Raw genomic sequence first — 17,374 nt, 5'->3', positions numbered from 1 at the left:
GCTCCTGGCCTAAGAGTCTTCCTGTCAGTTAGTCCTGCTTTGCTATGAGGTGAACCTCTGCCCAGACAGGGGGAGGACAAACCTTATGGGGGTTTCACAATCATCAGCCAAAAATGATCTTGTTCCTCGAATGTTGCGACTGACTAACCGCTCTTCTCTTCTTATTCAGAAAGTATGAGAGGCTGGTCAATGACCTTTTGGATTGCCTTGAAGACAGAGAATTGTGAGTTTTCTGTTTTTGTAATTTCGCAGTGTGCTGCTTAAATATATGTGAATTCAGAATACATGCAGTCAGAATGTTGAGCATTTGTGTTGACTTTTGATTTCAGGCCTTGGAAGTTTGAGCACATGGCAACTGACCTGTTGTCACTCCTTCTGAGGGACGATCACCCACTTCCCCCGGACGCTGTCCTCTACTTCACCCAGAGTCTCATACATGACTCCATCACTATACGCAAAGTTTGTATTGTTTTTCCTTTCTTTTAACCCTCAGTCATTTCATCCCCTAAAAGCACGCTGAAAAGAATCCTACTATTTGAAATTGAAGTCAACCGAACATATAAAAATGTATTGACTTTCAAACAAGTGCATCCTGGAAATAATGCTAGAGGTCTCTGCTGCTGAATTGCATGCAATTGCTGAAGTCCTACTGTTATGTCTGCTTGGATATTAATGAATGAAGTTTGTATTCATTTTCTAGGTGGCTATCTCTGCGGTGGCTGGCATATTGAAGCAACTTAAACGACCAAGAAAAAAAGTTGCAGTCAAGCCATCAGATATCTGTGAGTTAAACTTTCACTAGTCATCATGCTTTCTGTAACAATAGTGACTGTTCAGGATATTAAATGTAAGATAATTTGGCAAATCTATTTTTGGTTCCATATAGTTTTGCACCTGTGTATTGAATGTTGATCAGTCTGAATTTAATTTTTCAGGGGTTTATCTTTGCGTATCTCTTTCATTATGGACCAATAACTTCTCTGAAGTACAGTGTTGGGGTCAAACTCTTAGACAGTCCAAGTGGTGAGCCGAACAAAATGTATGGCCGTGTGATTCCTGTCTCACAGGGCACCTAATCTTGGCGTTCCGTCTGCAGCAAACACAGAAACACAGAACTGCCAACGTATGAAATCGGTCATGAGAGTAGTGGCTCTGTACTGATGGTTTTCATCTTTATCAAAATCCCTCAACTCTGCACCATTGCTGAGTTTGTATATGAATTGAATCCCTTGAAAAGAGTGAGAGAAGCTTGCACACTCTAAGTCCAACTCAGAGAGTTTGCAGGCCTGTACTTCAGTAGCTTTAGCCTGGAATTCCTTCCACCCTGCTGGAGGACTAAGATGATTAAAAAAATATATCTTAACAATCTCTGTCTGTAATAAATTAATTGCCATCAATGCGACAATTTCACACCGAAATGTAAAGATCCTCTGGCCCCCATAAAATGGCTCGGAGCGTCAGAAGTGGCCACCAAGCCTGGATTTGGCCACTGTTTTTGGACTGTGTGTTGAAACCAACCAGCTACTGTAGTACACTTTTAATCTACTGATGGAACTTGTACGGTAACTGTGTTTGATTGTTGCCTGATGTATCTCTGTTTCTAGGTGGCTTTGAGGATCAGGAAGGGCAGTCTGTGGGGGATCGTCGTGGAAATAGTTGGCTGCAGTATGACAGCAACCACCTGCCTGTCAGTGAGGAGCAATGGGACGCCCAGCTGTATGTGGAGAAAACACACTGGGGCTACTACTCGTGGCCGAGGTACAGAGTGACAGCGTTTAGAAAGTAGATGTAGAGAGGCAGGAAGCAGATGAACTGCTCACTTGCATGGAGCTAAATAGCTGATTGACTCGACTGCCAGGATGATGTGAAGCCCGGCTTTGTCACATTTGTGGCTAACTTTATGTCTGACTAACTGCCGGGTGACTGATTTGAGAGTCTGGATGACTGAACAGGGTGGTGAATAGGCTCTCTGTCATGGGCCGGCCTAGATAAGGCTGACTAAACGACTTACAGCCTGGCCTAGATAGAAGGTTTGATGTATCGGCTGAGAAGCGGCTGGCTGGCTGTCTCGCTGCGCCAGCGGCTTGCTGACTAACTGACTTTTTAATCATTCATTTATCCTTTACGTTAAGACAGTATGTGTCTCTCCATATTCTTCCTCGACACCGTCTCCCATAAATCACGTCGCCCTGCTCTGTTGTCTCCTGCGCCGTTTAGAGAAATGATGATCTATGCAGCTCCTGAAAAGCTTAAAGATGACCTGCTGTACGAGGAGATGATTGAGGTACACACACGCACACACTACATAAGACTTAACAGCGAGGCCATTCATCCTGGTACAAACTCATCATTGCCATTTTACACGATTGTCAGGCGAATCACTGTAATTGCTATGCGTTGAACAAATTTATTGCCGCGTGTTCATTGTGCATTATTAAAGGTTGAATATGTAGAAGTCGTGGTATTTGTAAATCAAATGTGTACTTGCAAGTTGAAAAGGCTGTTCAATTGTCAAGCTCAATTATTTGTCATGGTGGTCATTGTTTGTAAATTGTAAATTTGACTGACATGCTTACAATAAAAAAAAAAATGTATATATATTGCTTACAATTAAAAAATATATATATTTTTTAATTGTAAGCATGTCATTCTTACAATTTTTTATATATATATAATTTATTATAAATAAATTATAATACAATAATATATATTATTATAATACACTAAAATATAATAATTATAATAACTATTCATTTAATTATTTTATATTATTAATATATTTTTTTGATTGTAAGCATGTCAGTCAAATTTAAGAATCCACATTTTTCAATTTGAGTGAATTTAGTATATTAGTGAAACTAATGATGGACTCACATACATTTAAACAACAAAATATTGTTTATTTTTGCATCAGTTTGACAGTGGCACAATAAATCACGATGGTGGCTATATTCAAGTTTTTATTTAACCTTATTTCTACTAAAGCTCTTTTAATGTCTTGAAAGTATTTGTGTAAGAATTTCAAATGCATTCAGAGCAGTACTAACCCTGGCCATTGTGTAGCAAAAAAACACAGCCGGTCGTTGTATTTGCTTTTATTAATCCGCCATGTTCTACTCTATCTATGAAGCTTGCAGTGGCCAGACTTTGCTTTGCTCTAATAACATTTGTTGTGTTGTCGCTCAGGGGGAAAAGATTGTCTATGAATATTTCTCTGATCTGGAGTTCATCGACCAGCTGATAGACTACCTCTCTCTTGAGGACCGCAAAGGAAAAGACAGTTTCAACCCACGACGCTTTTGTCTCTTCAAGGTGAATTTCCGAGCTCCATCGATTCGTCTTTTGACAGGATGTGATTCCAGCTGTGCCCAAGGCTGGACATTCATGTCAACCTCAGCTGTGACTGGCTGGACTCCATCTGACGTCACGTCGGTTGTGATTGACAGGGGCTGTTTCGTAATTATGGTGATGTGTTCCTGCCTCTGCTGTTGCCTCACCTGGAGCAACTGGCCTCAGATCCCCACGAGAGCTCACAGCGTTGTTTGTGCGAGATTATGGCTGGACTCATCAGAGGCAGCAAACTGTGGAGCTTCAGCAAGGTCACACGCTTGCACACCGTCACACACTCACAAACAAGCACTCGCTTTTTGTTAAGAGCAGTAATAATTAACATTATTGCCCGTGTGTGGCTGTAGGTCGACAAGTTGTGGCAAATTGTGTGTCCTTTGATCAAAACTGCTTTGACTAACGTCACGGTGGAGACGTACACCGACTGGGGGACGTGCATTGCCACTGCCAGTGTAAGTATATAAAGTATTCATTGTTCTTGTTGTCATGCTCATCTGCACAACCTGAAGTGACTCGCTGTTGTCTGTCAGGAGGGACGTGACCCGAGAAAACTCCATTGGCTATTTGAGATGCTGATGGAGAGCCCGCTGAGTGGAGAGGGGGGGTCATTTAGGGATGCAAGGTAAGCGTTTTTTATGGATATCAGTGGACACAGGCTGATCCAGTCATCACACACACAAGGATTCACTCTGGCCTTTAGTCCAGCGACAAAATGACTCAGCATTTGAGGCAGAAGTGTCGTATATTGTTGCCTACACCCCTTTTTATTTTGTGTGATGTCAAAGAGTCCTGTGTGTTACCACCTGGATGACGTCTCTTAGGGTCATGAGAATATGAGCTCAGATGTTTGTCAGCTGTGAATTCCAAAGTACTGTATTATTATTTATTTAATTAGTAGGTTAGCAGGCAAAAACCAAATCTTATTCGACACCTTGCTTCAACAGCTAAGCATCTGAACCAATGGAATATTTTATCATAATTAATACAGACAGATAAAAAATTGTATTGCAGGGCATGTGGGAATTTTAACTGTGATGTGATGTGAACTCAGCATACAAGAGGTCTCTCTTCACAGTTACATTGATCACAGTTTGGCCAGGTGCATGCTGGGATTTGCCAATGTTTTTGATGAAATTGAGTTGCATCTGGCAGTGTGCAGAACATTTTCTTTTGTGTTTTGGCGTTGAATAAATACAGACTACATGAATGCAAAACTATTTGGTACAAAGAAGCTTCCTGATGTGAGCTGAAGTTAATTTCACACCATGCTAAGTGTTTCAAAACGACATCTTATCTAATCATCACTCGAATGAGAAAACCCACGATTAGACATGATTACAATCATCATAGTTCGCCCAAAATGAACACTTTTTTTGTCTGGTATTTAATTTCCAGCTCTCACGCATCATTTGAAATAGCTAAGAGGCCTGATCTAGTCTCCAGGCTTTGAGTTTGATACTTGATGTAACAAAGAACCAAAGGTAGGTATAATGGGTCCATCACGCTTTAGGCCAGTTAACACACTGCGTATGATTTATTTTACATCCATTAAGAGTTTTCTTTCAAATAAAATCAAATGGGGACTAGACAACCTGGTGAAGATGTTTTTACCTTGAAGAAGTGAAAATTTTAACCTTTTTGATCTTAAAAAAAAACTGCAAATTGCAGTTGCATTTCTCATCTCAGATTGATCCCAAAATGTAATAAACATATTTGAGCGAAGCGTTTACTCAATATAAAATAAAATCAATTTCAGTAATTAAACTTACACTACAAAAAGAAATGGTCGACAAGTATTTTTATGATCCTGATGGTATTTGTTGTTTAAAAAAATCGTTCCCTCTTTGGCCCATGGACTGGACTTCTTCTGTTTTTCATCTTCAGGACAGCGGTTTCTGATTTCAGGCTCCAGCAGAAACATGAGATGATGTGTACTGAGCTGACGTGCTGCAATAACCCCCCCCCCAACGCCCCTTCTGTCTTCCGTTTTTGCCAGTTTGCTTTACGTGCTGCAAGGCGGTCTGGCTCAGCAGCAGTGGCGAGTGTCTGAACTGCTGCACCGCCTCCTGGCTTACCTGGAGCCCAAACTCACACAGGTGTATAAGAATGTCAGAGAGAGAATTGGAAGGTACCTCTTTACTTCATCACATTATATAATCTGTCAAAATAGTTTCATGTCGTAAACCCGTGTTTACCTTTTCGCTCCAAGTCTTCTCCATGCCTTGCCTTTTTCCATCTGAGAAGCTTCTGGTCTTGCAGCATTCCCCCCCCCCCACCCTTCTCTTACTGTTGCTGTTTTCTTCCTCGGCACTCTCCAGTGTCCTGACCTATATCTTCATGATCGACGTGGCTCTGCCCCACACCATGCCCACTTCCTCCCCCCACGTGGCAGAGTTCGTCACTCGGGTCCTAGAAAAGCTCAAGCCCCTCACATCAGAGCCGGAGATCCACAACCATGTCCACGATGAGAACACCCAAGAGACGGACGAGCGCACCCAGGCTGTCAAACTACTCAAGACAGGTCGGGACGTTGATAGGAGCTTGTAAACTGTGTGGTGGATGCTGAGCCATGGATTGAGACAATACCAGAAGAGGACATAGAGATCTATTTTTACTTGTTTCAACAAAAACGAAAGGAAAATTTTGCCATCAGATGTTGCCACCGCCATTGACCTCAATGGTTGTTTTCCTCTCCCTCCTTAACCTGCAACATTTTCTAATATTCTTCATCCATCATGTCTCTTCCCTCCATCTGTCCAAACAATCTGAGTCTCCCAGCCTGAACTTCACCTCCAATGTGTAATATCATTCCATTTGATATTCTCATGCTGATAAACAACTCATACTCATGAAAGTTCTCTACCATCAGTGCTCATAGTCAGAGTGTGAATAGACCTTAATTATGATCTGATTTCCTCCTATTCTCAATAATAGGGTCTGAACATTGTGGCCCATTAGAATCTCTCTCCATCTGCGAGAGCGATCAAATATATGTAAAGGAACTGCATTGTCGTCCGAACAAAAGCTGTTATACTGACAGAAAACACGACCTACTTTACAAATGCAAATGCTGTGTTTTTTGAGGAAATTTAGAAACATTTCGACATTAAGACTAAGCAATCAGGAGGTCTTATATCCGGACTGAGGTGGCCGGAGCCTGAGACAGTTGGGTCGCCGACACAAGGGTCTCACAAGGAACACACAGTTTTGTAAGTTTAGTTTTTAAGTCGTAAAATATCAAGAGAGGTAAAACAAACTTTGTTCACCAGCAGCAAGAGAATGTGTCGGTTGCCAAGCCTGTTGTCATTCTGGACAATATGATCGCAACATCTTTCAGCATCCAGTGTAGTTATAATAGTTTAAATGCATTTCATTTGATTGCACCTCAGTTTTCTGATGCTTTGTCTAAAACCTATTGGCCCTAAGGGACCTCACAGGTCGCACAGTTCAGCCCATTTTTAAGGCATAAACTGGGATTTAAAACATAGTTCGAACATGACGGAAAAGCTTCATCTGGCTTAAATTCTCATCCAACTCTTGTGAATGCCATAACATTCCCCACTTTATTTACTACAACACAAACCACACACATTACTTATAATTCACACTATTTCTTTCTTCGACCAGCGCCAATATTTTTGCCTTTGGGGGTGTTTGTCTCGTCTCCACAACAGTAATCTCCGACTGTTTTTTTAAGAAACCTGCTGGGACCAAAACAAAACAGGGAAATACTTTACATTTAAATATGCCATTTAAAGTTTGACAGCTGTGTGTGTGTGTGCGCGAGTGTGCGTCTTCATTTGCACTTCTCCGTGGCTGTTATTATTCTAATCTCCATTATTTAGATAAATATCCGGTAGTGCAATTAGCCCAATCATTAGCTCCCAAATCATGATGGATTGTGTTTTTATTCCCGGAGCAAGGCAGTGAGGTCACGGCACCAAATCTGTTACTGTCAGAAGGCGTCCCAACTTCTCCTCCTGGTGTGTCTCTCTTCCATTTTTAGTGTTGAAATGGTTGATGGCGAGCGCCGGGCGAACTTTCACCACTCCTGTTCAGCAGCAGCTCCAGCTCCTGCCTCTCCTCTTCAAGGTAAAGGCGCAGGCAGATGCTCAGGTCCCAGTGCAGCGTTATTACCCACTCCATCTTACTTGCCCATTAAACTCAATTTCTCTCTTCATTTACTCAAAATGGTGCGTAGCTGTGTGTCTTCCCACCTCCCTCCATCTCTCTCTGTGTTGCGTTCTCCCTGCAGATTGCCCCGGTGGAGATTGATGAGAGCTATGATGAGATGAAGCAGGATGCACGCACGTGTCTCTCTCTTATGTCCCAGGGCCTCCTGTATCCTGAGCACATCCCTCTCGTGCTGGCAACGCTAGAAGAGGTAACGCACACACACACACACACACCTGCCCGACGTCAGTGAACTGAACCTAATGCTGCCCAAAAGTGAGCAATGTGTGCTGTTTAAAGGAAGTGCCTACTGTGGTAAAGATTGAGTTCATTAACATATTTTCTTAAGTGCCCTTCCTACCCACAATTTTATGCTTTATTCAAGGCGCTATATATTTTTAATCTGCTTAAAACAGCAACTTTTTGCACTAAAGTCCACCGTTTTCATTGAGCCTGCTGCTGTGCGAGGAAACTGCAGCAGTGTTGTTGCTAGTGGGGACTGACTGTGTGGGTGCTTCATAGTGGGCCACCATTGGCAACCTGTGTAGTCTGGAGGGTCTCTTCACTCTCCGTATTATGTCTGAAGATCAGCTGATATGCTGTCTGACTATACTGTACAGTACTGTAGAACTACTGAAACCCTTATAGTGAACCTGATGATTGAGCTCAGCGATGATATACATACAGCACAATGCCTGTACAAGGGCTGGGAATTTGATTCATTTGGATTAATGACAGACAAATATATGAACTTTTTTATAGGGAACATTTTTCTCTGCACCAATTCTAGGTGTACAACATTATACAATGTGTGATGTCATAGCCAAAACATCCATGATGAAGAGAAAATGACACTGCATGACGTAGGGAGTGTCTTAGCTTTAAAAAACAAAACCTCAGTGTCATGAAAATATTGTTCCTGTGCACATGCGTTCACTCACCACTGGAGCACCTCCACCTGAGGTTCAAGGTTTTGTCTAGAGTTCACTTCACTTTGATCACTGTGATGTTGAATATTAAAATGTCAGTAATCACAATGAATTCATTGTGAAATATCTAACTAATTTGATATTTTTTATAACCGAGTCCCCTCCCAGTATTCACATCTCCCCACTACTAACATCTGTTTGGACTATGACTTCAAAATTGTTGGTCTTGATTCGCCTGCTGCCCTGGTTTATAGCTGAACAATTGCTTCCTTATCATAAATGTGTTCTTAGATTGACTTGATTCCTACTGTACTACTATATTTGTATTTATAATGGCTATTTCCTCACTTTCAGATGGCGGGTAGCAGGTCGTGGCACGCGCGCTACTCTGTTCTCACCTACCTCCAGATCACAGTGTTCTACAACCTGTTCACCCTGCTCAGTTTTCCTGCTGAGGTGCTGCGCATCCGAAAACTGGTGATGCTGCTGCTGCTGGATGAACAGCTGGAGGTAACTCAGGCTGAAACCTGCAACTGTTTTAATGGCAAACTTTGAAATACATTTGACAACAACGTCTTGATGATCAGAACTGAAGCACAGCCTGTACACATTGTTTTGCAGGGATCTGGATTTACATAGAAGAATAAACTAACAGTATGTCCGCTGATAACTGCAATTGTGAGCGCTTCACTGATGCTAGATTATGTGGGTGAATACAAAAGGTCTGCACAACTGCAAACAAAGGCCGAAAAGAAGAAGAAAAACATCAGAACCAACGACAAACGGCGTCTTAATGTTCTATTGTGGAGTAACTGACAATTATTTTTTTATTTTTGTTTCATTGCTGTTTTTATTTATCTAGTATTGAGGGCCAACATGATCTCTCATTGTCTACTTGAGAATGACAAATAATATAATAATAACACTTCATTTAAAAGCCAGAGAACGATGCACGAGTGTGCTTGAGTAAACCTAAATGTCGAACTGGAGTGGAATAATTGCACAGAGCAGAGCATCATTTCATTATTTTGTGACTTGCCTGGTATAGTTGAGGCAACAATCACCACTGCTTCTCCGTGTTAACTTGCTTCATAATTTATGCAGACTGATGCAGGAAGCATCAGCGATGTTCTGAGAGAGATTTTCTTTTTTTTTTTTACCTCAGCTCATCTCTTCTTCCACCTCCTCTGTTCATCGCTGTCCCATGTCACCCCCATGTCCCCGGTCGCTCTCTGCTCTTTTGATAAATTCTGAATGTGTTTCCTGTCCTTAAACAGCCTCCTGATTTTCACATCATCGTTCATTTGATCTTTTTCTCAGCCGTTCTTTCTCACTTTTGTCTTCCTCCCTCCTCCGTCTTCTCCCTGTAGGTGAGAGACATGGCGGGCACCACCCTCAGTGGTTTGCTGCAGTGCCACTTCTTCCCCCTGGACTCTGCTCTGCAGACACAGCTGCAGACGCTGAGTCAGACGCGTCTCCCCAAGGCCAGAGGAGAGCTGGCCTCTACAGGTACACACACACACACACACACACACACACACACACTCACATGAAACAATCTCCAAGTGATGCAATCCGGTAAAACTTGCCCTGTGAGCCCTTAAGGCTCCAGGGGATCATCAACCTTGAAGCCCCAGTCCAAGTGTGTGCATGTGCGTGCGTGTGTGTCCAGACTTGGTGCGCCGGCATGCAGGGGTTCTGGGCATCAGTGCTTGCATCCTGTCAAGCCCCTACGATGTCCCGAGCTGGATGCCTCAAATCCTAATGGACCTCAGCAACCACCTCAACGACCCTCAGCCAATAGAGGTAGGACCCCACTCCTGCACACACAATTAAGGTGAAAACTCTTGTGTGTTTTATCACGTGATCAACACATGCTTGAGGTTACGGGTCATTTTGATGCGTGCACTGCCAATTGCTTTGGCCAGAATTCATACACTAACACCCTGAAATGATCAAGTTTTCCTCAAGTAAATGAGCTCCAGAGTAGAATAAACAGCCACTGGCCAGCAGTTTTGGCCAGGAAATGAGAAAAGAAATACTGACTTGGAAGCAGTGTCAGAATGGACTTCATGGGCTACTGACAAAATATGTGTAGAAAGGAAGGAGAATGGTGTATTGACTTCAGTAGTGAATCTTTACAGTCAAGTGTTACAGACTGAATGAGACATGGAGAAATTATACAGTCATCTCATATCAGTTACAATACCAGTTTTCTACCACTCTAAATTAATATGTGAAAACTGGTATTTATTGAATCCTGTGTTAAATACATATCTGAAAAACAGCTTGTCATGTGATTTCTAGGTCGCAACGTCGAGATACAGTAGTTGAAGTAATGGGGATGTGCTTTCGGAGTACGAGTAACATCCGACTTACGACTTGCTCGACTTGCATCCACCCATACTTACGACCACGGCCAGCAGATGCTTTTTTTTATTCAATGTCTGGCACCACAGCACGTAGCAGCCCGGCAACGTGTACGACAGTTACGGCAGCGCAGTATCCCAACATCTCACTCTCACACAGCCATCTACCACTACAGTAGCACCTATAACCCTCACACCGGCGATTTTGAATGGCATTCGACTTAGATCCCGGCCGTAAGTCGGATTTTACTTGTACTGGTAGGCCTCTAAACCACGCCCCCTCCCTGAGCTGGCCTGTGGTTGTTAAACACTCCTGGACAGAGGAGATACTCGATGCTTGATAGCAGAGACATCTGTTCTGACAGGTCGCTTATAGTACCATATGATTAAGGATTATAATAGAAATATTAATCAATGATGGCAAAATATTTTTTTTGACCAATTGCAGCTTTCAAAGCAAATATCCAAAAATGATGAGTGTCAGGGTTTATACTTGGCTGTGACAGTGCTGCCTTCAGGGTGGAATAACTCAATGTAGCTGGATTTATTCCAGTGAAGTTCACTCCTGGGACAGAGGCTATTGAAGGACTGAGTTGCTTTAGTTATTCCCTATATGCATCCACCTTCAAGAATGGTTGTTTGACTACGTCAAACTCGCAACCTTCCACGCGGATGTTCAAGCATCTGCTTAAATCCAATTTACTTGAAAAGCAGAGAGAAACAAAACTGATTCAAATACACACAGTGAAAAAGCTTCAGACCAACATGTAATATGGATGTTTGTGTGGACATCTTTGCGACAGCGATCGGTCCTTGTTGGATATGTTTGCGTCACTCCTGGCTTGTTTGGTCTTAAATAATTTCAGCCTTGTGTATTTGAACCCTTACTAGCTTTTTGACATCAATAAAACATCACTGTTAATTTTTAATTCCTGCACACCATCTCCTTTGGATTCTGACTGCGTTGGTACAACTGCTCTGAGCAATATTCCTGGAAGTTCCTCTGGGCTTGAGGAGTCAAATTTGGAGTCAGGTTTGATTCCTGGTGACCTGTCCCGCCCTATTGAGCAGAGGCTCCGCCCCCGAGACCTGATAAAGGTGGGCCAGGTAACTGCTGGGTTACCATTGAGCAGTACACCGGCCCACAGACATACTTGCACCTTGAGTTCACTCTTCCAAGTGGCCTGACACCCGATTTGGCTGCACAAACTCATCGTTGTCAGCATATGCTAGAGTCAGAAAAGCCATTCAGTATTTGGCCCTTTTAAGTTCTGCTCTCCTTTGTGTCTCCACACCAAGATGACAGTGAAGAAAACCTTATCGGAGTTCAGGCGAACGCATCACGACAACTGGCAAGAGCACCGCCAGCGCTTCACTGACGACCAGCTGCTGGTGCTCACAGACCTGCTGGTGTCGCCATGCTACTACGCCTGACCACCTGCTGCCTTCCCAAGTCCAGAGCTGCTGTGGTGTGGAAGAGAAGAAACGCTAGTGGTGGACTTTCACAGAGTGCAACCCCTCTGAGCAGAGTAGAGCGATGTATTTAGTCAATTGAAGGTAAAGAAGAAACCCTTCATACTGAGTGTCCAAGAAGCTTGTGTCTGTTTCACAACACTGTTGTCCACAATTCGGTGCTGCTCTCTCAATACAGAGATAAAGTCTGACTTTTGCTTGCTTGTTTCTGTCCAGCTTGTCAACTGGAGGACATAGAAGTGGTCTAACACGGATGTGATGTTTGTTCTCACTTAGAGAAAGAGATGAACGATGAAAACTGGGAGTATAGTAAGGCTTTCACGCTGGCTCGATCCTCCAAACACGCCAGCCCAACGTTGCTTGCATGTACAAGTTCTGGGACCGAATGTTCTAGAGCAGGGGTCACCAACCTTTTAGCAACCGCGAGCTCCTCCAAGGGCACTGTGCGACCCCATGGGCTACCATCCGTTCAGTACACACTTCTGATATCACCATACATAATGGACGAAAAATTATATTCCTCTCAAATTCATAGCTGAGATTTAGCATTACCTATGGTGTAACAAAAAAAGGAATCACAAAATCAAACATAATAAGATGGTTATTACTAGTGGTGGGACTTTAGTTAATTACGATTAATTCATTACAACAACAATACTTAAGCGTATAATCATTTTAATTTAATTTAATGTAACAGTTTGCTCTCCAGACAACAGGGAACCTTTGTCAGTGCAGGAGTTCCTGGTCCACTGATCACACTGATGCACAAGACACGTCACAGCAAGGATAACAACAACAACAAACATGGAGGTCAATCCCTGAACAAAAGCAAACAAAAGCATCTGTTTGCTTTTGTTCAGGGATGTTTTTCACTACACAATGACCAGAGTTTCCACTACTCTGAATGTATTTGAAATTCTTAACCAAATATTTCCTTGACATTAAAAGAGCTTTAGTTTAAATAAGGTGAAATAAAAACTGGAATATAGCCACCATCGTGATTTATTGTGCAATTGTCAGACTGATGCAAAATAAACAATATATTGTTGTTTAAATGTCATTTGATTCAGTAATATACTAAATTCATTCAAATTGAAAAATGTGGATTCTTGTGGCAGATATTCTTATACCATTAAACTGCTATTAATTGAGATTAATTAATCACAAATTCTCTAACTAGATTTATTTTTAATCGAATCCAACCCCTAGTTATTACATGAAATTTATTTTTTATTTTTATCATTTTTAACAGCCCATGTTGGTGACCCCTGTTCTAGAACCTGATAATTGTTTTAGAAATATTATTCCTGCATATACAGTGTCCCAGTTTTGCAGAGGTCGAGGTACATGGAAGTAGAAACTGTTGAGACTACATTTTTAAGTTATTTGTACAGTTAATGTAAATACAGAGTGAATTACCTTTGTGATATTATTGATGATTCTAAAGATCAATACGGTCAGTGACTGTCAGTGAGTCATTTGTCTCCCTTGTCCATGATGTGTTATACAACAGCTCATCACTCTCCATGTGAATAAATCTCACTTCATTTGTAAAAGCTTCCCTTTCTTGGAGGTGGAGGAGCAGTGGAAGGATGAGTGTCTGCCAGGGTTCAGCGCCTCCCTGAAACACGGCTTCAACGTTATCAGCGTGTTTCCGTATCACATGGTTTCCTGAGAGCAGATTTCCGAGCGGCGTGCCGACACCCTCGCTGGAAAGCTTTTAGTATTCAGGTGCATTGTACTGATTTTTGCCGCTTCTGAGCTCAACTGATAAACGCTGTTACTGCAGTCTGGGGGGAGAGAGATCGCAGATTGTCAACGTTTTCATTCAGAGTGTTCAGCCGAGCATCAGCTGGAGATGTTCAAGAGTCGGGAGATATCTCGAAAACATGCCGTCTAAAAAAAGATCCCCTATAGATGAATGCAAGTGCTGTTAATGTGATCTAAATAGGTTTGCACACGTGGACCTTCTTGCTATGAGGATGCAGCACGCACCACTTCTCCACCGTACGTCCCTGTGCGTTAAACCTTTCATGTACTGTAGTACATTCACACCAACTCACTCTGGTTGGACCTTGTCCAAACTTGACTCCGTTATTGCTGAGTCAGAGTGAGTCACCTTCATGTGCTGCACGTCACGTTGAGGTAAAATATGGGCCACGTGCCGATCAAACAAAACATGTTTCCAAAGTCTTCCAAAATGGTTTATTGTGTTAGTTGTAGGTGACTGACGCAGCTCACACCACCGACTGTTTCCTTCCGAAAAAGTCTGTAAACACACTTGAATTCCCTTCATTCCTGAAAGCTACCTGAGTGTTGTACAAAGAAAAGGTGAGGTGACAAAGAGGTAACTGACTTCCACTGTTGCAGGATCAACTCTCTTGAGTCACAATGATTTTTTTTTCTGAATTGGTGACTTTCCAACTCGAGGATCATTGTCCTTTAACTACTAACTGCAACTGAGAAGTGCATATGATGCACATTGCCGACTCATGAACCCGTGAGAGACTCACTTGGTCGTCGACTAGTGTTGCAGCTCTATTTTAAAAAGTAAAACCGTTACGTTGAATAAATACATTTGTTTTTTATGACCCAATAGAGTCACAAACTACAAATACCGACAAAGTCATGGACGTGTGAAAGAAGAATTGACTCAGATGTCCAGAGTGTTACATTCAGACTGCCATCTGTCCACTCGGAATCAGAAACCCTGAGATTGTGAAGGCTGTGAACTCCTCAAATGTCCTGAGTTGCTGAATCACTTTCAGAACTTTCATGAGTTAGTGTTCTGCGAGGGTGTCCCTGCGCAGTCTCTCCTTCACTAAGGATTCCAGAGAAAACAGATGAGTGTCTGAGTCCTCAGGCAGAATGGTCCTCACGGCCTCGGCCAGCTGAAACAGATATTCTGTGTTCCGTCCGCTGGGCCCGGTGGAGCTGACAATCTGGTTGGCAATCTCCTCCAGCGGCGCCGGGCCCAGGTAGTCGGGATTGTCCTGAGAGCCGATGTAGAGAAGCGTCTGCGTGGGCCGAGGGCTGAGTGGTGGACGGGGGTGAAAGGTCACGGCCTTGACCTGGTAGCCACCTTTTTCTCTGTAGTCGAGGTGGCTCTTCACTTCCTGCTCACGGCCTGTCGGCAGCTTGTAGGCCACTCCCCACACACAACCCTGGAGCAGACAGACAGGCGTGTTTTTTTTTTTTTTTAATTTTGAAAGTCATGTTCTAACAAGCAAATAAATCTGCTTGCGTTTCAAAAGCAGCTTTCAACTGAAATACAAGTCTATATCAAATAACTACGCTCAATTTTGAAAGACAAAAATGATGATAATGAACTGTTTACGGAACATGAATTCAGTTGAACCTTAAGCGGTTGAATGAATATGTCTTCAACCAGGTGTGTGTGTGCATTTCAATGGGCTGCTAATGACGCTTGATGTCCTGCTTGTACAGTCTGAATGTCCTAAAAGCTCCTTATTCAGTTAAGGCCATTGTGCCTTTAATTAAAAAGCCACACAGAAGTGAAACGGCAAAGAGAGCAATTTCCTGCCGACTGGAATCTCATTTCCACAATCTCCCTCCGCACAGATCGCCTGGTGACAGTCAGGGGAGAGGCACCAGTCACTGTATAACTGGTTCGGCAGCTGACATTAACTTGAATGTGAGTTCATGGAAAGCTGTTATCATTATATTAGCGGCTCCACTTTGCATGAACGAGGTGTTGAATGGTCTCAATATTTAGTCTGTACTGACGATTCAGGTTGTTCTTACCTCCGGGTCCTCCACCAGTGTCACGACTCGACCAGGCTAGAAAAACACAGGAACACAGCGCAGAAGATCAGATCACATGTCCTTCACTAGTCCCACACACTGCTGTGACACTTGAAATGTTTACGTCTCAAAAGTGTAACTACATTTTTGTTTGGAGTCATAAGAACTTTTTGACTTGACTATCGATATAAATTATTTATTTCCCTGTTTTTTTTAATAAATGAAAGTGACTATGAAGTGAAATCGGAAATAGTACATGATATCAGAATGTCTGTAAAAAAAGTAATGTGGCGTGTTCTGAGCACAGTGGTTGCATTGCATAAGACAATGATAGGTGGTAATAACGCCGGTCTGTGACGGCTCACCTTGCCCGGGACTCCTCTGTGGTCAGTGCTGCCCTGCCAGAACCGGCGGCTGAAGCCTTTTATAAAGCCGACCCGTTTGTCCTCGTAGGGAAAGTCCACTTTCCAAATCAAGGATCCGTAGCCGAAGACCCACATGATGTGACCCGCTAGCCCGCTAGCTGCTAACGCGAAAGGGACGGTGTCGAGCCCAACATGCGCCGTCGCCTTGTGGACGAGACTTGCGAATGACACGCAACACTTAACACGGACATAAACACACACACACACACACACACCGATCCTGGACGGGTCGGGACCGATCAAGTAGTTGCTGGAGTCATTCTCCCTCGTTGCGTCAAAAATTACAATAGTGGTCCGGACTTTCAAAATAAAACATGTCTATTATAAGGAGAATGCTACTGAGGGCACATCATCCACGCGAACGTGAACCTCTATTGATGAAACGAACACATAAATGTGTATTAAGTATACGTCATGTACATTGTTATTACAATCGCATTTTCGATAATTGTTTAACTATGCGCTTTTATTCTGAAATATAAGATGTCCTACCGGATCTTGAGCGGCTAAAAAAAGCCCCTTATAAGTACCTCCAGACCTTTGCCTTGGTAAACTCGTAATATCGCTTTGTTTTCATTAAGGACTTTGTAAAATGTATTTGTTTACAAACTGGCAGTTGGCCAAACTGTAACGGCCAGTTTCCCATTGTCGTGGATATTGAGTTTGGGCAAAATATTTATGACTTGTGTGGCATATTTATTATTTACTTCCACAATAGAATAACTTAAAGTGATAATGGGTGTGGATTTGCAGTGGCACCTTAACAACCCAAAGAGAAGAGAAATGTCCATGACGATCTTTGTGAAAGAAAAGGTGAAGAGACAAGGAAGGCATGTTTTTTCCGGGAGGTGACGATGCCGTGTCAAGGTCAAACTTCATAAGACTAGTTGAA

General features: G+C 42.7%; 2 protein-coding genes across 2 annotated transcripts in view; one reads left to right on the top strand and one right to left on the bottom strand.

Moving 5' to 3' along the window:
* The window catches only part of psme4b (proteasome activator subunit 4b), a 37,754-nt gene extending 23,904 nt beyond the window's left edge, over positions 1–13,850 (top strand). Inside the window, exons 31-47 of the mRNA XM_053862458.1 lie at positions 170–223; positions 330–459; positions 701–782; positions 1,605–1,758; positions 2,218–2,284; positions 3,187–3,312; positions 3,447–3,599; positions 3,696–3,800; positions 3,879–3,970; positions 5,345–5,476; positions 5,667–5,869; positions 7,355–7,440; positions 7,604–7,732; positions 8,805–8,960; positions 9,821–9,959; positions 10,123–10,256; positions 12,119–13,850. Of these exons, the coding sequence (XP_053718433.1) occupies positions 170–223; positions 330–459; positions 701–782; positions 1,605–1,758; positions 2,218–2,284; positions 3,187–3,312; positions 3,447–3,599; positions 3,696–3,800; positions 3,879–3,970; positions 5,345–5,476; positions 5,667–5,869; positions 7,355–7,440; positions 7,604–7,732; positions 8,805–8,960; positions 9,821–9,959; positions 10,123–10,256; positions 12,119–12,253 (2,077 nt within the window). The 3' untranslated portion in view covers positions 12,254–13,850. The remainder of the gene's footprint in view (positions 1–169; positions 224–329; positions 460–700; positions 783–1,604; positions 1,759–2,217; positions 2,285–3,186; positions 3,313–3,446; positions 3,600–3,695; positions 3,801–3,878; positions 3,971–5,344; positions 5,477–5,666; positions 5,870–7,354; positions 7,441–7,603; positions 7,733–8,804; positions 8,961–9,820; positions 9,960–10,122; positions 10,257–12,118) is intronic.
* chac2 (ChaC, cation transport regulator homolog 2 (E. coli)) lies at positions 13,532–16,742 on the bottom strand. Its single transcript, XM_053862469.1, has 3 exons — positions 16,423–16,742; positions 16,058–16,093; positions 13,532–15,456 (listed from the first exon to the last, which is right to left on the bottom strand). The coding sequence occupies exons 1-3, from the start codon at positions 16,555–16,557 to the stop codon at positions 15,073–15,075; spliced, it is 555 nt and encodes a 184-aa protein (XP_053718444.1). The 5' UTR covers positions 16,558–16,742; the 3' UTR covers positions 13,532–15,072.
* Between the last annotated feature and the right edge of the window lie 632 nt (positions 16,743–17,374).

The sequence above is a fragment of the Synchiropus splendidus genome, chromosome 1, assembly GCF_027744825.2.
Source record: "Synchiropus splendidus isolate RoL2022-P1 chromosome 1, RoL_Sspl_1.0, whole genome shotgun sequence".
Taxonomy (NCBI): domain Eukaryota; kingdom Metazoa; phylum Chordata; class Actinopteri; order Syngnathiformes; family Callionymidae; genus Synchiropus; species Synchiropus splendidus.
This window is presented reverse-complemented; position numbering and strand designations above follow the sequence as displayed.

Bases quoted from the DNA above. Each gene is read 5' to 3' on its own strand.
- chac2 (XM_053862469.1), bottom strand. From the start codon at position 16,557: ATGTGGGTCTTCGGCTACGGATCCTTGATTTGGAAAGTGGACTTTCCC. The intron at 16,094-16,422 runs GTGAGCCGTCAC...GTGTTTTTCTAG, and splicing joins ACAGAGGAGTCCCGGGCAAG to CCTGGTCGAGTCGTGACACT. The intron at 15,457-16,057 runs GTAAGAACAACC...TGTCTGCTCCAG, and splicing joins CACTGGTGGAGGACCCGGAG to GGTTGTGTGTGGGGAGTGGC.